Source organism: Mytilus galloprovincialis, chromosome 4 (genome assembly GCF_965363235.1).
Source record: "Mytilus galloprovincialis chromosome 4, xbMytGall1.hap1.1, whole genome shotgun sequence".
NCBI classification, from domain to species: domain Eukaryota; kingdom Metazoa; phylum Mollusca; class Bivalvia; order Mytilida; family Mytilidae; genus Mytilus; species Mytilus galloprovincialis.
Genome location: NC_134841.1, coordinates 85463828 through 85487479, shown reverse-complemented (window position 1 = coordinate 85487479; position 23652 = coordinate 85463828). Strand labels below are relative to the sequence as shown.

The 23652-nt window shown below is 30.7% G+C and overlaps 2 protein-coding genes across 2 annotated transcripts; one reads left to right on the top strand and one right to left on the bottom strand.

Annotated features, from left to right (window-relative positions):
• Window positions 1–277: 277 nt before the first annotated feature.
• On the bottom strand, window positions 278–13180 carry LOC143073231 (allantoicase-like). Its single transcript, XM_076248608.1, has 13 exons — window positions 13120–13180; window positions 11627–11718; window positions 10883–10945; window positions 10080–10194; window positions 9431–9526; window positions 8713–8801; window positions 7753–7873; window positions 5859–5929; window positions 5398–5532; window positions 4664–4718; window positions 4141–4190; window positions 2829–2886; window positions 278–2177 (listed from the first exon to the last, which is right to left on the bottom strand). Exons 2-13 carry the CDS (start codon window positions 11699–11701, stop codon window positions 1939–1941), a joined length of 1167 nt encoding a protein of 388 aa, XP_076104723.1. The 5' UTR covers window positions 11702–11718; window positions 13120–13180; the 3' UTR covers window positions 278–1938.
• A 69-nt stretch (window positions 13181–13249) lies between these two features.
• Window positions 13250–22334, top strand: LOC143073230 (4-hydroxyphenylpyruvate dioxygenase-like protein). Its single transcript, XM_076248607.1, has 5 exons — window positions 13250–13980; window positions 14699–14856; window positions 15072–15223; window positions 16159–16271; window positions 22073–22334. The coding sequence occupies exons 1-5, from the start codon at window positions 13322–13324 to the stop codon at window positions 22224–22226; spliced, it is 1236 nt and encodes a 411-aa protein (XP_076104722.1). The 5' UTR covers window positions 13250–13321; the 3' UTR covers window positions 22227–22334.
• Window positions 22335–23652: the final 1318 nt, after the last annotated feature.

Here is a 23652-nt window from a genome sequence, read left to right as displayed (position 1 = left end):
CAGCTGACAATGCAGTGAGTTTTGCTCATTGTTGAAGGCAATTCAGTGAACTGTAGCTGTTAATTTTTTATGTCATTTGGTCTTTTGTGGAGAGTTGTCTCATTGGCAAGCATACCACATCTTCTGATCTTTATATTGACAGATCTATGTAATAGCATTAAAAATTGTTTCTTTCTTTTCAGTAATTACAATGAATATCTGTTGCAGATTTTATTATTGTTATATAACAACTTTCTTGATTTTTTAAGGTGAATTTATTAATTATATGAAGAGTATCTCTTTATTTGTATTTTTTCAATATATGCTCTTTTTATCAAGTTACAAAATAACAATTATAAAAATAGTTATAATTCATTTTCAAAACATTATTCACTAAAAAAAAATCAGAATCAGACAACAAGCACTTTTGGAAGACATTTTTACATACTATTTGCAATATATATCTATTAAAAAGTCAACAAATTATCATTAATATATTAATTTCAAGTTTTCATATGCACACAATCACACACAGGAGTGTAACTGAAATAGATTTTACATAATTATGCAAATTCATAGATCTATGTAACAAGTGTCATAAATGCTGGAACATAGTTTTGTAAGAAAAGATTCCAAATTAATTTTGGATTTAACAATTTAGACTGGGAATATAAATAAAATGAAGACAATTATATGACTATCAATTTGAAGAATTTGATGTCAAAATACACTGAAAACATACTGTATTTTAATCATTATTTGTTTATGGAACATACCAACAAAAAGGTTGATTAAAACTACAATTTTTAAGCGCACAATAACCTTATCCTTGGCTAATATTTTCAAGCAAATGGTCCAATGGCAAATATTTCATGTATATAAATTAATGAGGACAGCACATTCATTAAAGATACATGGAGTAAATGCATATTATTTTAATACTTCATGTTAACCTTGTAACAAAGAGATTGTCTTTATTTGACTTATTGTCTACATACATGTATTGGCCTGTTTGGAAAAAAGAATCAAAGTAAAAAAAAATCTAAACTAAGCGCCTCACAATATGAAATAAATATAAATAATAAATCATGAAGACTATAACATCAATTATTACAAATTCAATAATAAGTAACAATGATTCAATTAAAAACCAAAATAAAAACAGATCATAAAAGACTAGCAGATCATTTATATGATATAGATTATATAAAGCAACTGTATATATTATATATAATACACATGTAAAAAAAAAGTATCAAAGTTAATTTTAATGTTTGCATGTAATGTCAATTTTGCAATATTAACCTCAAACCAGGATTATGTCAATAAGGGACCAATAATAATAATACTTTTTAGGAATCTGTTTGAACAAAGATCTACATCAATTAAGTTCATTTCTGTTAAATTAAAAATAAGACAACTGAACTGATTTCTGTCAGAAAAGTTTCATCTCATTTCATTTGATTAATGAAGGATTTCTGCAAGTTCAAATAAATTTTATTTCAATTACGAGAAGATAAAATGTTGGATTTCCATTTATATATTCAACTTGGTTCATTGTATGTCAAAAGAAAAGAAAGGTAAATGTTGGATTTCTGTTTAAATATCTAAATTAAATTTCAGAACTATTACAGAATAAAATGTAGGAATTATAAAAAAATGATTGTTTCATTCTTTGGTAATAAAATGTAGGACATCTAAATATGGATTGTTTCATCTTTGGTAAATAGATATTATATGTAATGTAAAGAAGTTCACTATAAAGATAACATTGAGCAAATATCCCATTATTTAATTTGATCTTTAAGGGAGATCAAAATCAGGGAGGGGTGTGTGAAAATAAAACCATGTGAGCAGGACACACAGCGGATTCAGTCTTAGAAATTATGAACTTAAAACTTTGAGAAAATAATCACTTTATAGAAATGATTTATCCTGATAATATGAGAAAACTGTGAATCATAACTTGGCTTGACGGTTGGATTGTTTATATCCCCATAGCCTCATCCTGCTGATACCACCATCTGGTGCCATTGAAAGTCGAACATGGGAGATAACTCCACAATTATTTAAATCTTTTCCTGAGAAAAACTGTCTATGGTGAGCTTTCAGTTTTTTTGGTGCCAATAAAGTTTTCCATGGTGGACTGTTAAAAATTTGTCTTATTTCATTTTCCTTGTCGTCATTTACATAACATGCTGAAATAATAAAAAAATAAATAATTATCAACTTTCTGTCCAGACTTAAAATGTTACATATTCTAAAAGTTTGCTGGATGACTGTTAAAACACCCAGATGGAACAAAACAAAATTTTGACCAGAACATTGTAATGGAATATAAATGTAAAGTCTGTGTTCTACTAGCTATACAATGTACATGCTAATCTGAATTTGTATGTGCTAGTTCATAAGGTGACATAGAAAACATGTGTCCATTGCAAGACATTATTTGGACTTTAAGCCAAGTAGTCTATGTTCTTATTCCTAAATGCCACATGCTCAGTGGAGAAACCGCAAATACCAAATTTCAAGTCTGTTGTTTGAGTCAACCAAACCCAGCAACCACTCAAATTTTTAGTCATCAATTATTATTTTAAAACTATAATAAAGATACTTTATTAGCTCATCTTGAAAATCTGTCTAGTTCTCTAATAAAATGTGATTTGTATGAACACTGATATATTTTACACTTTGACATTAGGCTGTTACTTTTCTCATAAATACAATTACATTATACACAATTTCTTAAAGTGAAGACCAGTTTTGTTAACATATGATTATTTTTCAAGATTAAAAACGTAAAAGGTAGTTCTTTTGTATTAGCCTAAAAATAAACATGAACTAACTACCTTCAATAGTGCAGGAGTCTGGATAATTTCCTTTGAAGTGGTTTGTGTCAATTTCAATCTGAAAAGAAACAGAAAAGGATATTCATCTAATACATTGAAATACAAATCCTATATTGTGAAATATATTCATCTAGAAGATCACAGGGGGCTTCGGTTGTCGAGTGGTCTTAACAGTCAAATTACTGTATCACTAGCTTGTCAACACTGAGGTTGTGAGTTAAAATCCCACAGGAAGCAGGTGCACTTGACTCCAATCTTAATTGACTAGGATTGTCAGTTTTCCCACTGAAGGGTGGTGGTTCTCTCCAGGCATGCCGGCTTCCTCCACCAATAAGAGCTGACGGCCACGAAAAAGTACAATAATGTTGAAACGCCACTTTGAATAGGAAACAATCAACAGAAGACCACAGGTAAGAAATGGATTCCCTGCTCTCACCAGGTTTGTTTTTAAAAAATCTAAAAATTTATAAATTTGATAAAATAATCGTTATTGAATGTTTTGTATTGATAGAAATATGTCAAAATGAATTATCATCCTATTTTATACATATTTACTAGTTCTTAAAATTGGATAAATATTTTACCAGCTATGGTGAACATCTTGATTTTAGCTATACGACATATAAGTAATGTTACAAGGATTGCACTGCTTATACCTCACTAGATAATTCTAGTCAAAGCTTTATGTTAAAAGATAAACTCTTACATTCAATTTGTTTTAAATAACATACACATCAAAACTGGAAGATCTCTTACTATAAAAATTGAATGCAGTGTTTTTGAATATTAAAAACAAAATGAAAGCAACTGATGATAAAATTTTACCAAGGAAGAACTTCATGCAATATATAAAGTTCTCTTGCATTAATTCATAAGATTTTTGAGAAAGAAGAATTCTATTTTGTAATATTAAAAAAATGTTACTCTGTTTAAGTTAAAAGATGGTTATAACAAACAATGCCCTCTCTCATACATTTGTTGGACACATTATACTTAAATTTAGAAATTATTGCGATTTTTTTATAATAGCAAAAAATGCAATAGGGTTATAATCCCAATGATTTAAACTCACATTTTTAAATTATTTTATATGATTTAAACAGGATTTTTCTCAATATTGCAAAAATTTGATTCACATTTTATCTTAAAATGACATAATCGCAATTATAAATCCACACAATAATATCTGAATTTACAGTATTCATATCCTTAGATCTTATTTCTTCAGTTTTTAAAAGTATTTAATACTTACTATCTATTTAAAATTGTGACTTATGAATATAGATTTTAACATGTGTGCTCTTTAACTGACCTTTGTGATTACTCCAGGATGTCCAAGTCTAAACATACTCCAATCCTGACCTAAAAGTAGCAAAATGACATAGATAATTGATTATGTACTTCCAATAATGAAAATGGAAATAAGTACATATGGGTTTTGCTCATTGTTGAAGGTCGACAGGTGACCTATAGTTAATTTTTGGGTCATTTGGTCACTAGCCAAGAGCTATCTCATTTTTACAGACTGTCTTGTATTTTAACAATTTTACAACCTGAATATAATAACCATAGGAGATTTCAGGGTGATTGTGTGCTCAATTTGGAGGTTGAAAAAGTTGTATCATGTAGAATTTTTTGATTCATCCTTCTAGTTAGTTTTCCATAAAAGGTCAATAAGCAAAATGGATTTGTTCCTTAGTCTGATGAAAACCTACTGCACCTATAAGTTGATGTTTACAGAAAGTGGTCATTGTTCTGATAACTTTGTGTGAAAAATGAAACATACATGGCTAAACTGACTATCTCTGAACTAAAGTATTGTATTATGAACAAACCTGGGACCTGGAGAATGCCCTGAGAATCAGCCTCTAATATTGCTGGTCTTCCTGGCTGAAATATACAAAAACGAAAATCAAATGCAGCTTTAAGACAATTATAATCAACCACTAATAACAATGCATTTCTGGGTCAAACAACTCTTTCCACAGTACCTTTGTTTTCAGATAATGAAATAATTAGAATGCTTGTTAGCACAGGAGTGTAAAGGTTGTTTTAAGCTGTAAATTTATCAGTGAGTAGTCAAATTAAATACTGTAAATTCAGATATTGTTGCGATGTTTTTTATTATTGCAAAAAATGCAACAGGGTTATAATCGCAATAATCTAAACTCACATTTTGAAAATTTTGATATAAAATAAACAGGATTTTTCTCAATAGAGCAAAAATTAAAATCACATTTTAGTCTAAAATGACAAAATCGCAATGGTAAATGCACACAATAATTTCTGAATTTACAGTATTACATTGTATACAGCATTGCTAAATATCTGGAAATGTACATGGATGGGATGTATAAAATATTATGATCAATGTAATATATTTTGTGTATCTCAAAAGTAGTGATAAACCTTGGAGGATTTTGATATCAAGTCAGTACCATAGGGTTTTAATTCCATTTCATGCAACCTTTACCCAATAAAATTGCCATACAAACCAGTTCAAATACAGGAAAAAATTAAATATTCTGTCATCAAAACTGTTGTTGAAAAAGTATATAAATGTTCCCACCTTTCTAGCAGTTTCCCATCCATCAGCCATTGTTTCTGCTCTCCCTGGTTGTATAAGATTTCTAGCATGACCAAAATGAACATCACTATAACCAACACAGATCCCACCATTCTCCATAGCAGCTAAGTCTACCATCTACAAAGAAAATTTTCATGTAAGTATTTATCCTTTAATTGACAGTTACTGATCAAATAAAGGTAGTCAATCTGAACTTTTAATTGGTTCCTTAATCAATGTTGAAATATATTCTTTAGTGCAGTATCCTTGTTAACTGCAAATCACATACCACTGCATTTCCAAAATGTCTATACTACACATAAAGTTAATTTTTCACATAAAGCTCCATTATTCTGAAATATTTGTACCAACCTGTAGTTATTTTCATTTGAAGGTAACTGATCAAATTTGAAACTGACTAATATGTACTGGAATTATAACATTAGCAGAGAAATCAGTATTACCTGTTGGTATGATATTTTCTTCCAGTCTGGAGATGCCCTTCCGTAAACTCTTAATCTTGCTATTCCACCATCTGTAATAGAAGAACTAAAGCTTAGTTATCTAATATATTTTTTTCTGTTCTGTAATACATTCTTACACAAATCAATTTTCCAAACAAGTCAGCTCAAATTAACAAGAATGTTTCTTATATAATTGTGCTCATATATCCAAATAAGGTTGCAATGGCGTATATGTTTTATTTTATCAAATATTCTGCAAATGCATTTTCGCACAAATTTAAGTCTATACTTATACCTAATAAATTAGACTTATCACCAGGTTTGGGTTATATTAGCAGCAAGACAGTTGCAACATATGGAACAGGATCTGCTCACGCTTTTGTAGCAGCATCTATCACCCCCAGTTTTTGGTGGAATTCCTGTTGCTCAGTCTTTAGTTTTCTAACATGTGTTTTCTGTACTGTTTTTTTGTCTGTTGGTTCTTTTTGCTTTTTTCATCATGGCATTGTCATTTTATTTCGACTTAAAGAGTTTGAAAATCCCCTCTCCATTTTCTCAGTAACTTTGACCTCGGCATAATGAAATTGAGAATGGAAATGGAAAATATGTCAACGAGACAACCCAACAAATGAGCAGATAACAGCCAAAGGCCACCAATTTGTCTTCAACGCATACACATGGTAACCACAAAATGAATAGGGATTTCCCTCTTCTTATATCTGACCATATATTTAAGTAAAGTTACAAAAGCATACTGTAGTGTTGGATTGAGCATAATGAAAACACTTTTCTGCACAAACTTCAGTTAACCTTGATCTTTAACCTGGTGAACCCAAAATAAATTGGAATTTTCCTCTAACTTTATGTGACAATATACCCAGGTATAGCTGTAATCCAATACAAAGTTTTGGAGTAATCATTCAAAAATGAAAATAACTGACATACTGTCAAAATCTAAATACTGTGAAAGTACTTTAATTCGTGGGTATCAATTTTCGTGTATTGAGCAATATTTACATGTTCGTGGGTTTTTTAATTCGTGGATTTTATTTATTTTTTTTTAAATTGAAAATTAAAGCCTTTAGAAACGAAGGTTACAAATGTTTTGAATGGTGGAAATTGCAAAGTAAGCATTGACCCCTGTAAATTGAAGTGATAACACTAATGAACCCATGATAAAGTGATCATCAAAGGTGTAAATTAGGCCATAAACATGTCACCTAAAGAAAATAGTAACATAAAAAATGATATAAACGTATCTTAAATTTTGAAATAATTCTTATCAAAATCAAGCCCAGTATGAAATTATTATTTCCCATATGTACGAGCACTATGAGGATATGAAATGAATACTTTATCATACTAGCATATCAATACCAGAAATCTGACTTTCATCGATCAAAAATATTTTTTATGAGAATTAAAAGATCAAAAGTTGTACAGTTTAGGCTATTAAAGATTAAATGGGTATTCTCCTGCATGTGGTTGTAGTTCTGTGACTGCTATTAAAGTATTCTCAGATTTGGCGTTATTCAATATATTCTCAAGATTATATCAGTAGTCAAACCTACCGACGGGGATCTTTCCATGTCTTGATTTGGACAATGGTTGTTTTATTTCGTTGGAAACTTAAATTCGTGGATAAAGTCATCCACGAAAACCACGAAAATTGGTACCCCACGAATAAAAGTACTTTCACAGTACCAGAAGTCGGTTTCACAAAAAAACTTACGACTAAGATTCATTGTAAGTATACTGAATTGTTTATGACTTATGATCAATCTAAGTCCTAAGTTTTTTTGTGAAATCGACTCCTGGTATTTTGATTCCAGTATTTTATACCCCCTTTCAACCTACCAAGCTGGTCGGTAGCATGTACATGTAGTATAATTACCTGGAAACATGTTTAGTCTAATATGAGTAATTCTTTTATTGTATTTAATATCAAAGAAGTTATGACAGGATGTTTTGTAGCCAGGTTTTAATGCTGTACTTGGTAGAATTTCATCCCAGTTCTGAAATAAAAAGACATCTTAAATGTTTGAAAAGTTTTAAAAATTCAGTATTTTATTTTTATGTACCGGTATAGGGATTGCAGAATCGACTATCTAAATAAACGACTATGGCCTAAGAGCTTCAGAGAAGTTTTTGTTCTAGTTGGAAAAATTAGTTCTCAGGGTTAATCAGTTGGATAGTATAACACATAAAGTCATGACATTTTCATATATAATGTATACTTTGCAGGTGTGCAAATATCAGGGATGCCATAATCAACCTGATTTGTAACTAAATAATTCCTGAACTACTCCAAAATTCTAAAATTTAATATAAAGCAACAGACAAAACTTAATGAAAGAGGAAATGATTCATAAATCTTAATTTGATCTGAAATAAGTTATGATGATAATGCATTATTCTAATCTATTTACACTTCTGATTACTTTTGAAAAACCATGTCTAGTTACCAGAAGATTGATTTGTTTTTCACTATTGAATATTAGGTTTTGACATTTTACCAGTATCAGTATGAAGAAAGAATTCATAAATTATTGCGAGGTTTTTATTATTGTAAAAAGAGTTGTAAACATAATAATTCAAACTTATATTTTGAAATATTTTGTATGAACTAAACCAGATTTTTCTCAAAATCATAAAAATGAAAATCGCATTAAGTCTTAAATGACAAAATCGCAATAATAAATGCATGCAATAAAAGAATTAACAGTATTTCCTACAACGTCACCATAAAATCTTACAAAAGAAGATGATTTGAAGCTAGTATTAATAATTCTAAGTTAAAACTACATAGTATTTATATCATGATTGAAACTTTTTTAAATGCATAAAAACAAACCTGTGATCCAAGTCTATTAATGAGTTTAAGTTGACTTTCCGTTGCTGCAGTACCCATCTTCCCCCTTCTGTCTGGCAAAGATGGAAGATCTATACAATAAGATAAAAATAGAACTGTGAGTAAACTGGATAAATAATACCCACCCTCCAATAATATTTGTATATTGAATTAATTCAATTATCTCCCCTTTTACATGTTGGACTGTGATTATGTCCCTTTATGCAAACCAGCAGGTAGTGTTCAGTTTTAACAATATCCATAGAGTCTAATAATGTACATGGACCATGGGAAGACAGAGAGATCTTTGGGTAAACAGGGTGAATATTACTGTAGATACATGTATTTCACCCGTCTCCCATAAAAAAAAAATGGTTGCATGGGCATCATATTAGATCAAAATACTCTTTAAAAAGTTTTATATCTTATTATAAGATATTTTTTTCTCATTGGATGTGGACAATTGAGGCAACCTGACTTCACTACTACCTTAAATTCCTAAAGGGGACTATATATTTTTAACTCTGCTATTTACCACCAAGAATTATAAACGCTAAAGACCTATTTTTTTTTACCTTATAAATCAAAATTTAATGATTTATTTTCCAAAGCTAAAATAGACATCTAGGGAAAATAATGTGATATATAGTATTTTCATCATCAATAATTTGTTGAAAGAGTATCTAGAACAAACAACCTATTAAAGAACAAAATGACATACTCTCTAAACAAGCTGCCTGTATTGAAGCTTTTGGGGTGTAGTTCCCAGTAAAAAATGATGTGTCAATATCAACTCCTACTATAACACCAGGAACACCTGAAAGTATAAAAATACAAAATAGATAAAGACATCCTTTATAGTCAAATCTAGCAAACTATTGCAACTGAATGCTGATTTTTTTTATAAATTTGGAGTAATGTGACAGGTTTTACTTGTGGAGCAGGAACTATTTTAAACACCTTTGGAACATCTGAGTTCACTCCATTTTTTTAAAGAGTTTCTGTTGTTCTTTTTTTTTAGTTTTCTGTGTAGCATTTTGATGTTTTTTTTTGGTTTGAATTTTTCACACTATTTTTTTTTTCAATAGTGGTGTCTTACTTCAACTTTTGGTTTATTGTCCCTTTGTATCTTCTGTCATTTCAATAATTGGTCAAGATTGTTTCTAAATAAATTCAATGGCAGAAATTTTATATAAATCAACTTAAATTAAGATATGTGGTTATTACAAGTGACAATGAAACAGAAAATAGAGTAGATGACATAAACCCCAAAGGACATATACTTTTTTGAGTTAATAAGGTTAAATTTGCACCTTTTTATGGACTGTGCCTAACAACAAATTGTTATTTCTATAGGTTGAAAAACATACCCAGTTGTATAATGCACCAATCATGGCCAGGGATTCTCTTCCTTCTTGTTTCCCAACCATCCATCCATTTACCATACTCTGTAAACACTCCAACTTTAAATACAGGATCATCTGCCTATAAATAGATTGCATAACAAAAATAAGGGAAAATCCAAAACTCACTTTCACATTTTTCTTAAAAAGCTTAAAGCATAACCATGTCAATTGTTGAACTTGAATTGGATAATGTAAATAAATGAATTATGTGTCAACGGGACACAGATCTCCGCCCCCCCTCTTTTTTTTTAGCACATAATGTTATAAAAGGGCATAACTCCAGAACAGTAATTGAGATACCACCCAAATTCAAACTCGAGTTTTGTGGTTATATTAAAGCATTGTGTATAAGTTTCATAAAATTTGTTTCAGGCAAACTAAAGTAAAAGAAAAGAAACCAATTTAGGGAAGTTAATACGGATATACTAGCCTACGGACGGAATGACAAGGGTTCAACCTTGTAGCTCTAACTTTCAGACATCACAAGACATTTATGGCTGTCAGCAAATGTCCACATTTTGTATTTCATATTTAGTTCAGTCCTTTAAAATTCCTATGTTAAAAATCTGCCTATGTTGCTTCATTTAGACATCTTGTTTTAGCCCATTGCAATTATTTGGGGAAAAAAGACTTTTTAAACAGTGATTTTGATCAATAAGAACATTCAACAAAGAATTCAATATGTAATACTAGGATTAAATTTATTTCTCACAAAGGATTCAGAAACAATTAAAATAAGCAAGGTTATCTCAGATATTTATATTTACTTTTAATAGATTTTCAGTTACAGCAAACCAATCATCCGTGGCAAATACAACTTTAGCACCAGTCTGAAAATAGAAATTAATTAATATGAAAATTTACAAAAAATCTTGTAAAAGTTATAGTGTTTGAAGCAAAAATAACAAAAGTTTCATTTATATTGCAAATAAATATAACCTTGTCATTTTAGACAGAAGGACTTGTACTATGTTATTTAAGAGGAGACTCTGGTGGACAAGTGAACACTGAGAATGGTGGGAGTTCAAACCCTGCAAATGACAGGCGCTTTAACTCAAATTAAGTAAGTTTCTTAGATTTTCTCTCAAGACTTCACCTACCTCTCTCATCAATATATAGCCAATAGTGCTGACAGTAGTGTTAAACACCAAAAATCAATCAATTAATGTTATTCAAGACATCATAAGAGACTACATGTTGACCTCTATTTGTTGTTTTTTGGGTTTTATTAAATTTTTGTTTACTTAAACACTACCAGTAGTTAGAATCTATTTTTATTCATATTTAATCATAGCTGTCAAGCCAAAACTCATTTGATGAACAATTAAGCTTCATTGGTTTAACTATGTGGCACCATTCAGTCATTGAAATTACTGGATTTGTGAATGAAAAATATAGACTTGACAATAATTATTTCATATCTGATACCTGTACTACTTTGAATTATTTTGATACCATTTTCTGAAATGGAATTTATAAATTAAAAAAGATTAACATCAAATCAAAAATACCTGTTCTGCAACCAGATTGTTTAAATCTGTAAACTGTGGGAAATCCTGTAACTGACTAGACGGTGGGTCAGCCATCTTTTAAAAATTAAAATCTGTAAGGAAAAAAAAATCTTTTAGAATATACTGTTGTTTCAGTGGATAAGAATACTTTCATGGGAGTCAATTTTTATTGATTTATATTTCATGGATACATGTAACTACTGTAATGTCATCTTCACCTAAAAGGTAACAGAAGAAACTAAGCAAAGTGACAATGAAACATAGATTAACAAAGGACAACTAGCAGTTACACTGAAGTTTCTTTGAAAAGTGTGACCAACATTCTATGATATATACTGCTGATAGACATTATATGGAGTGAAGGATGCCTTAGGATGGACAGATGCAAATCAGTTTTTTTCCCTCTCCTTTTGGAGCAGGAATATAATTAGTGCACCATGTTTAATAATTATGAATCCTCAGTACATGTATATATGCATATTGGTAAGGCTCATTTATGTTTTAATAGATCCCAAAGTGCTGCTATGTATGCATGAGGTATATATATCAAAACTGAATGACTAACTGAACATAGTTTTTTTTAATCACATTGATGTTATTTACTATCATAGTATATGATACAGTATAAAGTATTATCAGATGCAAATTTTTGAAAATAGGTCCGATTAACTAAGGCAACATTTGGAGTGGGACATGTAAAACTTATATTTATAAAGCATATATATGTAGTTCCATATGGGGGTAGTCCTCTACCCCTAAAATGCCTACACAGCCTCTTATCATATTTTTTTGCTTATACTGTACATGTATTGTGTTTGTATCTAATACAATTGTTACTCGTAATGTGAAAATGTTCACTCTGTATACATTTCAAACCTTGATTGGAATATAATAAATATTTGATTTATATCACTCTTTCAACTTAGAAAAAATATATTATATATAAAGTGTATAACATTCTTTTAACAATGAACTATTTAATTGTGCTTTGAGAGCATTATAAAAATAACTTAAAAAGTGGCTTCATAAATATGATTTATAATTTAATGAAAGGTGGATGACACTTAGTTTTGTAACAAGGTAGACAACAAATTTAATATCCTAAGTTCACTGTGTGGCAGATTTTAAAAGAATATGTGAAAATTATAAAATAATTTAAACATATTGCAATATTGATAGTTCTATTATCTCCCCTGATTCATGAAGTGAAGGGATTATCTTTTAGAAAAAAAATGTGCAAAGTTTCATTCTCAGTCTAATCGTTAAGCAAGGGTTGCACTTTAAACACATATAATCAGATAGATAAAAAGACAGACAGACGGACAGGACTTATCCTATCATTCACAACTTTATTGTGGTGGGGAAAACAAACAAAAATATAATGCCTCCCAAGGTATTTTTCTTGGTATTTTCTCCATGTCCCCTCAAATCAGGTTACAAGTACAGAGACATATGTAACACGACATGAATAGAGATAAAAATAGTATTATTACATTTAAGTGTAATGTATATAACATTAATTTATGCAACAACCCCCTGGGCACAGACTTGTTTACCTGAAAGCGTTGAAATGACAAAGATTTTATCATAAACGAAATCTCTCTCGTCTAAAACAATCCAATGACTTAGAAAATAAAAGAAGAGTACTTCCGGTAGCAGCCGATATTTTGATTTACAGAAAAAAAAGCCGGCTTAATGGATGGTTATAGCCTTCATCACGCAGAATATTATGTCAGTGACGGAGAAAAATTAACTCGAGAACTAACAAACAAATACAAATTTGCTTTGATTGCCAAACGTTCAATCAAATCGCATAATCAGTGGGTACTTTGTTCTGGAAATGCCAAATTTTTGATTACACAACCCAAGACATTTGATGTTTCTGATGCAATTACAGAAGATCACTTAGAGGATCCATATATTTCCAACCAGTATCTATCATTAGGCAAAATCAGAGCTGTCAACTCTGCAAATGGATCAAAACCATTTGTAAACACAGTTAGCAACATAGCCTTGAAGGTCAAAGATGTCAAGCATTGTGTACAGAGAGTATTTCAGGCAGGTGGAGAGGTACTGAAACCCCCAAATGTAATCTCAGACATTAACGGTTCAGTAGAAACCGCCATAATAAAGTCTTGTATTGGAAATGTTATACACACGATTGTCGATGACAGTAAATATAAAGGATGCTTTTTACCAGGTTTTGAAAATGTAGACAATCCATACAGTGGCTGTGAAAATCCTTTAGTCACTCACATTGATCATGTAACATTTGCATGTGCTCTTGGTGCTTCAGGAAGAGTATTGGATTGGTATGAGAAAAATCTTGGAATGAACAGATTTTATATTAATAGGTAATTTTGGGACATAAAGGCTCAACAAAAATGTACATGTATGATCCATTATTGTGCAGCAAGAATAGAAATGTACTGTCATTGACTGTATTATAATATTAAAGTGTGGATAATTTGTAGATACATGTACATAAAAACAAAATGTTGAGAAAACTGCTTTTGAAGTTGTACAACATATTTTATTTAAACTAAATCAGGTCTTGAAATGTTACAACAGCAGCAAACTGTTTTAATAATTACAAATGTACATGTAATTGTTACCTGTTTACTGTAAACTTTAAAATTCTTGTATAATAAACATTTTTGTACATGTACTCATCAATTAGGGGAGACAAACGGCATGTCAATGAAACAGATTACAAAACGTCATAGTTTAGACATGTTAGAGGGCAAAATACAGTCTTCAACAATAGACAGGTGTAAGATGTTAATAAATTATATAGTAAATACCACCTGAAATTTAAAAAGAGTTGTGAATAAATTACATAACTAAATGATTTGTCATCAGCACCAAATTCTCTAAATAACAAAGAGATAAAAGGCATAAGACAACTATAATATTTTTTGTTTTTATTTCCTAGGCATATTGTTCACATGAAATGTATCTGATGTAAATTTAAAATCATATTTTTCATTGTTAATTACATGTAACACTAACAATTAACATCTCTTGTAGTTGTTTACATCTTGTATCATCTTGTACCTGTTTGTATTTTAGTGATGAAGATACAGATGACGGCTTTGTCATTGACACTGAGGATATTGGAATACGTTTGAAAGCCTTTGAGTACTGGAAATGTGCTGAAACAGGTCTATATTCTCAGGGTCCAGAAAACAGCCTTAAATTTGTAATAGCTGAAGCACTTGAAGGACAAGGTAAATATGCAAAAGTCCATCAACAACTTTTCATTTAAAACATTCCAATAATTTGGTTGAAAGCATGTATGTATGTATGTATTAACTAGACATGAAAGGATTATTTTTAGTCTCATAAGTTAAAACATCAATCACTTTGTCACTCTTGTCAACTGATTGCCAAAATTCAGATACATGTAATAGTTTGCCTGAAATGAGTATTTATATATTTCTAGGGCCAAATCAGATTGACACTTTCTTAGAAGAACACAGGGGAGATGGTATACAACATATTGGTTTACATACAGAAAGTATTGTCAATGCTGTGTCAACGTTACAAGAACAAGGTGTCAATTTTGTCGAACCACCCTATACTTACTACACAGAGGTGAGGTTTTGTTTGAGTCTTAATCTTAAACTTGATTTTTTTATTTTAGGGAATAGACGTGAACAGATTTAAGTGATATGTGTCATAAATCTTTTTTAAATTTTGTGTTGAGGGTAAGTGTAAGATGATCTAATAATGCCAATGGTATTCAAGGATATTCAATATAAAGTTGTATAAGCATTGACACATTTTTTTTCTGATGGAGTTTATTAGGTCCTTAGACATTAGCTCAGTCATCATGACTCTTGGTCCATTGAGTTTTAAACTTTTGAATATTTATATGATAATATTTGTATGAAATTAAGTTAAATGAAACCAATAATGGTTAGACAATGATATTTGCTTGCAGTTTAACTATTATAACTTTTTTTACATTTCAATTCCTTATAGATTATGTAGCCCAGAAAATTCACTTATGGTCCATTGACTTTAAACTTGCATAGTTAACATGTAATATTCAAGTTGATAAGGTCAATTTTGGGGGTTTACACATGTTAAGTTAAGGATATTGGTACCGGTATGTATTTGTATTTCCATTGCACAACTCATTTCAATGAAAACTGATTGCCACTGTCGCCCTCATAATTATGAAAGGCATCAGGACATTTTCTAGTACTATGTTAAAGTGTTCGAGAATAGCTATTAAATTTCAACATGTGACTTATGAAATGAAATAACAAACAAAAGATCCCGAAATTATCTTAAGAAATCTCTTAAATATTTTCCACATTTAGGGTGCTTTGATATACATGTAGATAATAGCATAAACCTTTTCAAAATCAGAGATAAAAAATTGTAATACTAATTTAATTGTATATCACATACATGTATTAATGACTTATCTGTTAACATATTATTCCTGTCAAAAGCAGATTAAAAACATAGAAATAAATTTAAAATTTTTAAACAGTTTTTCTTTCCATTCATTGAAACAGGTTGGAAAACTGAAGGAAATGGAAGAAATAAATGAGGATGTAGAAGTACTTAAAAAGTATGGAATATTAGTTGACAATGAGGCTGATCCAGATACTGATTCATGTGAACTAAGGTAAGGAATGTTAGTTGACAATGAGGCTGATCCAGATACTGATTCATGTGAACTAAGGTAAGGAATATCAGTTGACAATGAGGCTGACCCAGAAACTGATTCATGTGAACTAAGGTAAGGATATTAGTTGACAATGAGGCTGACCCAGATACTGATTCATCTGAAACAAGGTAATGAATATTAGTTGACAGTGAGGCTCATCCATATACTGAATCATGTGAAACAAGGTAAGGAATATTAGTTGACAGTGAGGCTGATCCAGATACTGAAACATGTGAACAAAGGTCAGTGTTTGTATGTACTGTCGATTCATTTTTATACGACAGCAAAAATTGAAAATTTTTTGGTCATATATTGGTATCACGTTAGCGTCGTCGTCTGCATCGACGTCGTCCGAATACTTTTAGATTTTGCACTCTAACTTGAGTAAAAGTCAATAGAAATCTATGAAATTTTAACACAAGGTTTATGACCACAAAAGGAAGGTTGGGATTGATTATGGGAGTTTTGGTCCCAACATTTTAGGAATTAGGGGCCAAAAAGGCCCAAATAAGCATTTTCTTGGTTTTCGCACTATAACTTTAGTTTAAGTAAATAGAAATCTATGAAAATTTGACACAAGGTTTATGACCACAAAAGGAAGATTGGGATTGATTTTGGGAGTTTAGGATTTAGGGGCCAAAAAGGGGCCCAAATAAGCATTATTCTTGGTTTTCGCACCATAACTTTAGTATAAGTAAATAGAAATCTATGAAATTTAAACACAAGGTTTATGACCATAAAAGGAAAGTTGGGTTTGATTTTGGGAGTTTTGGTCCCAACTGTTTAGGAATAAGGGGCCCAAAGGGTCCAAAATTGAACTTTGTTTGATTTCATCAAAAATTGAATAATTTGGGTTCTTTGATATGCCAAATCTAACTGTGTATGTAGATTCTTAATTTTTGGTCCCGTTTTCAAATTGGTCTACATTAAGGTCCAAAGGGTCCAAAATTAAACTTAGTTTGATTTTAACAAAAAATGAATCCTTGGGGTTCTTTGATATGCTGAATCTAAAAATGTACTTAGATTTTTGATTATTGGCCAAGTTTTCAAGTTGGTCCAAATCAGGGTCCAAAATTAAACTTTGTTTGATTTCATCAAAAATTGAATAATGGGGTTCTTTGATATGCCAAATCTAACTGTGTATGTAGATTCTTAATTTTTGGTCCCGTTTTCATATTGGTCTACATTAAAGTCCAAAGGGTCCAAAATTAAACTAAGTTTGATTTTAACAAAAATTGAATTCTTGGGCTTTTTTGATATGTTGTATCTAAACATGTACTTAGATTTTTGATTATAGGCCCAGTTTTCAAGTTGGTTCAAATCAGGATCCAAAATTATTATATTAAGTATTGTGCAATAGCAAGAAATTTTCAATTGCACAGTATTCAGCAATAGCAAGAAATCTTCAATTGCACAATATTGTGCAATAGCAAGAAATTTTCAATTTCACAGTATTGCGCAATAGCAAGAAATCTTCAATTGCACAGTATTGTGCAATAGCAAATATTTTCAATTGCACAGTATTGCACAATAGCAAGAAATATCTAATTGCACAATATTGTGCAATAGCAAGAAATTTTCAATTGGAGTTATCTTTCTTTGTCCAGAATAGTAATTGAATCAATTTAAATCATTGTTTTATACAATATACAATGTATATTCACTTTTACTACCAACTGATAAATTAAAACAATCTTTACCATTCAGTGATAACAAGCACTTTATTTTACATTTTAATATTTTATGATGTATTTAAATGAGTAGTTATTGTTGCAAACTCCATTAGAAATTTGAATTGAGATCAGTTTTGGAAAAAGGGAAAGGGGGATGTGAAAAAAAATGGGGGTGGGGGGGGGGGGGGGGGTAAATTTTTCTCATTTCAGATTTCATAAATAAAAAGAAAATTTCTTCAAACATTTTTTTGAGAGGATTAATATTCAACAGCAAAGTGAATTGCTCAAAGGCAAAAAAAATATTTTAAGTTCATTAGACCACATTTATTCTGTGTCAAAAACCTATGCTGTGTCAACTATTTAATCACTATCCAAATTTAGAGCTGAATCCAGCTTGATTGTTGTGTCCATACTTGCTTGTTTATATTTTGGGTCGGGTTATCAAATTGGTCCACATTGAGGTCTAAAGGGTCTAAAATAAAAAATTATTTGATTTCATCAAAAATTGAATTCTTGGCGTTCTATGATATGCTGAATCTAACCATATATTTAGATTTTGGATATTGGACCATAATAGGTAAATGTCAAATTTAAAAGTTTTAAGTTTTTAGCTCACCTGGCCTAAAAGGCCAAGTGAGCTTTTCTCATCACTTGGCGTCCGGCGTCGTCCGTCGTCCGTCGTCGTCGTTAACTTTTACAAAAATCTTCTCCTCTGAAACTACTGGGCCAAATTAAACCAAACTTGGCCACAATCATCATTGGGGTATCTAGTTTAAAAAATGTGTCCAGTGACCCGGCCAACCATCCAAGATGGCCGCCGTGGCTAAAAATAGAACATAGGGGTAAAATGCAGTTTTTGGCTTATAACTCAAAAACCAAAGCATTTAGAGCAAATCTGACAGAGGTAGAATTGTTAAACAGGTGAAGATCTATCTGCCCTGAAATTTTCAGATGAATCGGATAACCCGTTGTTGGGTTGCTGCCCCTGAATTAGTAATTTTAAGGAAATTTTGCTGTTTTTGGTTATTATCTTGAATATTATTATAGATAGAGATAAACAGTATACCGCAATAATGTTCAGCAAAGTAAGATTTACAAATAAGTCAACATGACTGAAATGGTCAGTTGACCCCTTTAGGAGTTATTGCCCTTTATAGTCAATTTTTAACCATTATTCGTAAATCTTAGTAATATTTTACAAAAATCTTCTCCTCTGAAACTACTGGGCCAAATTAATCCAAACTTGGCCACAATCATCTTTTGGGTTAGTAGTTTAAATAATGTGTCCGGTGACCCGGCCATCAAACCAAGATGGCCGCCATGGCTAAAAATAGAACATGGGGTAAAATGCAGTTTTTGGCTTATAACTCAAAACCCAAAGCATTTAGAGCAAATCTGACATGGGGTAAAATTGTTTATCAGTTCAAGATCTATCTGCCCTGAAATTTTCAGATGAATCGGACAACCCGTTGTTGGGTTGCTGGCCCTGAATTAGTAATTTTAAGGAAATTTTGCTCTTTTTGGTTATTATCTTGAATATTATTATAGATAGAGATAAACTATAAACAGTAATAATGTTCAGCAAAGTAAGATTTACAAATAAGTCAACATGACTGAAATGGTCAGTTGACCCCTTTAGGAGTTATTGCCCTTTATAGTCAATTTTTAACCATTTTTCGTAAATCTTAGTAATCTTTTACAAAAATCTTCTCCTCTGAAACTACATGGCCAAATTAATCCAAACTTGGCCACAATCATCTTTTGGGTTAGTAGTTTGAAAAATGTGTCCGGTGACCCGGCCATCCAACCAAGATGGCCGCCATGGCTAAAAATAGAACATGGGGTAAAATGCAGTTTTTGGCTTATAACTCAAAACCCAAAGCATTTAGAGCAATCTGACATGGGGTAAAATTGTTTATCAGGTCAACATTTATCTGCTCTGAAATTTTTAGATGAATCGCACAACCCGTTGTTGGGTTGCTGACCCTGAATTGTTAGTTTTAAGGAAATTTTGCTGTTTTTGGTCATTATCTTGAATATTATTATTGATAGAGATAAACTGTAAACAACAATAATGTTCAGCAAAGTAAGATTTACAAATAAGTCAACATGACAGAAATGGTCAATTGACCCCCTTAGGAGTTATTGTTCTTTATAGTCAATTTTTAACCATTTTTCATAAAATTTGTAAATTTTTACTAACATTTTCCACTGAAACTAATGGGCCAAGTTCATTATAGATAGAGATAATTTTAAGCAGCAAGAATGTTCAGTAAAGTAAGATGTACAAACACATCACCATCACCAAAACACAATTTTGTCTTGAATCCATCTGCTTCCTTTAATATTCACATAGACCAAGGTGAGCGACACAGGCTCTTTAGAGCCTCTAGTTAAGTTTAAGTTCCACATTCATTCTATGTCAGAAACCTATGTTGTGTCATCTATTTAATCAGTGACAATCCAAATTCAGAGCTGTATCAAGCTTAAATGTTGTGTCCATACTTGCCCCAACTGTTCAGTGTTCGACCTCTGTGGTCGTATAAAGCTGCACCCTGCAGAGCATCTGGTTATAAAATTGATTAACAATTTTTATTTTGTTGTGGATATCTACAGGTGAACCAAATTATTAAATTTTGAGTCACAATGAAAGATAAATTTCTGTAGACTTGTATTCAGACTTTTTTAAAACAACAAAATAAGATATCCACAAACATGTAAGTTTTCCTAGATATCAACAAACATGTAAGTTTTCCTTAATCCACAACAAAATAAGATATCCACAAACATGTAAGTTTTCCTAGATATCCACAAACATGTAAGTTTTCCTTAATCCACAACAAAATAAGATATCCACAAACATGTAAGTTTTCCTTAATCCACAACAAAATAAGATATCCACAAACATGTAAGTTTTCCTTAATCCACAACAAAATAAGATATCCACAAACATGTAAGTTTTCCTTAATCCACAACAATTGGTACCCACAGAAATAAATGAAGCAACAGTAGTTGTATGTTCAGTATGCTAAGTTCTGGATAAACACGTTTACCTTTCAATAAGTTTTAAGTGCATGTGGAATGATTAATACGGACTATTACAGAGTATAGGAAAAAAAGCTTAATTCTATTGGTATGTATTTGACTATTAAACTAATAAGTAAATGTACTTACAATGTAAAGTCTATGTAAAAAAAACTGCTACAATTTGTCCTGCCTCAAAATAAATGATACCACTACTTTTGACATGTAAATGTTAATGGTAAGTTTTAACATATTCTATCAATTACCCGAATGTTTATTTGAGGTACATCTAAAAATGACACTTACATAAAAATCACATAAAAGAAAATGTGTTAAGTGAATGTTAATTTTTTTTTATAAATTGTTGACAAAATTGGAGCTATTAGTTATTTGTCTCTGAATTACATAGATACTACTTTAAACCTATCTTATTGTCAAACCAAGACAAATAACAGAAGATAAGATACTACTTTAAGCCTATCTTATTGTCAAACCAAGACAAATAACAGAAGATAAGAAACAAGTTAAACCTATCTTATTGTCAAACCAAGACAAATAACAGAAGATAAGATACAAGTTAAACCTATCTTATTGTCAAACCAAGACAAATAACAGAAGATAAGATACAAGTTAAACCTATCTTATTGTCAAACCAAGACAAATAACAGAAGATAAGATACAAGTTAAACCTATCTTATTGTCAAACCAAGACAAATAACAGAAGATAAGATACAAGTTAAACCTATCTTATTGTCAAACCAAGACAAATAACAGAAGATAAGATACAAGTTAAACCTATCTTATTGTCAAATCAAGACAAATAACAGAAGATAAGAATAGATACAAGTTAAACCTATCTTATTGTCAAAACAAGACAAATAACAGAAGATAAGATACAAGTTAAACCTATCTTATTGTCAAACCGAGACAAATAACAGAAGATAAGATACAAGTTAAACCTATCTTATTGTCAAACCAAGACAAATAACAGAAGATAAGATACAAGTTTTTAACTTACAATGTGTTCTTTACTTACAAGTATTTCTATTTTTCTATTTTTAGATATTTAATGCAAAAGTTTACGCAGCCTTTGTTTGATGAAAAGACATTTTTCCTTGAAATCATTCAAAGATTTGGAGCCAGAGGATTTGGATCAGGGAATATAACAGCATTATGGAGATCCATGCAAGCTTATTTATCTGAGGCAAAGAGTTGATGATAATTCAGTTTGAGGCTACTAAAATCTCAATCTTTTGTGATAATAGTATTATATTTATAAAATATTACCAGTGATTTTTGTAATAAAAAGTATATTTTTACTAAAGCTTTATTTCTTTATTTAAATCTGAGGGATTTATACAAAATTAACAAATCACACCCTAGAACTATACATAACAAAATCTTTTCCTCTGCCACTACTGACCCCAATATACACAAACTCAGCCACAATTATTCAGAGAATATTTATATTAACCATGATGTCCTGTAAAGTGGCTGACTGTCCAACATCACACATTTATTGAACTAGAACATGGTAAGGGACGACATCAAAAGATCGATGTAGGATAAAAAACTTAAATCAAATAGTTTGGGGGTGGGGGTCAACATTGCTGCAAGTTTTGTTAATCCAAAATCGATTTTACCTATATCCATATAGGTAAATCAATTTTTCCCAAATTAAGTTAAGAGGGGGGTGGGGGTCAGTGAAAAAACTATGTGAATTAAGTTTTTTATCCTACATTGAACTTTTGATGTTGTCCCTAAAAGGACTGTTAATGTTTGATTGAACTTTTCTGTTAAAACAAGCATGTCTTATTTCAATTTTGTATAATTTGTGATTCTTTGTATGAGGGCTGTGTAATATAAAAACATACATGGAACATTGGAACCCAGTTAAGTCAATTTAAAATCACAACTATGGATGGGTGTCATATACTTATTTGTACATTGCATATAAATGGGAAATTCTAATATTGCTGCTATAGGTGGTAACCCATTTTAACAGTGCTTTCCTTGTGTAATTTGGACAGCCTAATGATAAATATAATGCCAAAAATATTCCAAACTGTTACCACAAAACAATTTAGTTAAAAATGGTATTGAAACTGAATGGATGTTGTACAATTGTGATAATTTTTTGGAATTATAATTGTTATTTTCTTATGAGGTTTACAGTTCCAAAGCACCATATGACCATTGTCATTGTAACAAACCAAATATTCTTTAAAATTACTGGGCAAAATTACCAAACTTGAACTATCAAATTTCAATCTGTTTTGAACCTAATTCTTTGTTTCAAAAAGTCTATCTGGATTTTTGATTAATCTACAAAACGGCTGCCGTTGCCAACAAAAGAAAATGGCTTATATCTCAGAAACTGAAGCAGTCAAAGTACAAATATTGGGGTTAAATTGAACAACCTCATTCGAAGTAATTACCCTTAATTATCCTGTTTCTTAAAACAAATTTCACAGTTTTCTGGTTATTATCTTGAAAATTGTTCGATAGAAATTTTTAACAGTAAAAATGACCTGACGGATAGGATTCACAAATAAGTCAAACATAACTAAAATCGTCTATTGATGACTTATAGGAGTTATTGTCATTGAAAGCCAGATTTTTTTTTTCAATTTATTGTAGTA

What these genes read in the sequence shown, in the direction of transcription:
- LOC143073231 (XM_076248608.1), bottom strand. Translation starts at nt 11,701, where the DNA reads ATGGCTGACCCACCGTCTAGTCAGTTACAGGATTTCCCACAGTTTACA. An exon ending in ACAGGCAGCTTGTTTAGAGA is followed by an intron (nt 8,802 to 9,430) that starts GTATGTCATTTT and finishes CTTATTGTATAG; the next exon opens with ATCTTCCATCTTTGCCAGAC. An exon ending in ATCCTGGAGTAATCACAAAG is followed by an intron (nt 2,887 to 4,140) that starts GTCAGTTAAAGA and finishes GTTTCTTTTCAG; the next exon opens with ATTGAAATTGACACAAACCA.
- LOC143073230 (XM_076248607.1), top strand. Translation starts at nt 13,322, where the DNA reads ATGGATGGTTATAGCCTTCATCACGCAGAATATTATGTCAGTGACGGA. An exon ending in AACAGATTTTATATTAATAG is followed by an intron (nt 13,981 to 14,698) that starts GTAATTTTGGGA and finishes TTTGTATTTTAG; the next exon opens with TGATGAAGATACAGATGACG. An exon ending in CCTATACTTACTACACAGAG is followed by an intron (nt 15,224 to 16,158) that starts GTGAGGTTTTGT and finishes TCATTGAAACAG; the next exon opens with GTTGGAAAACTGAAGGAAAT.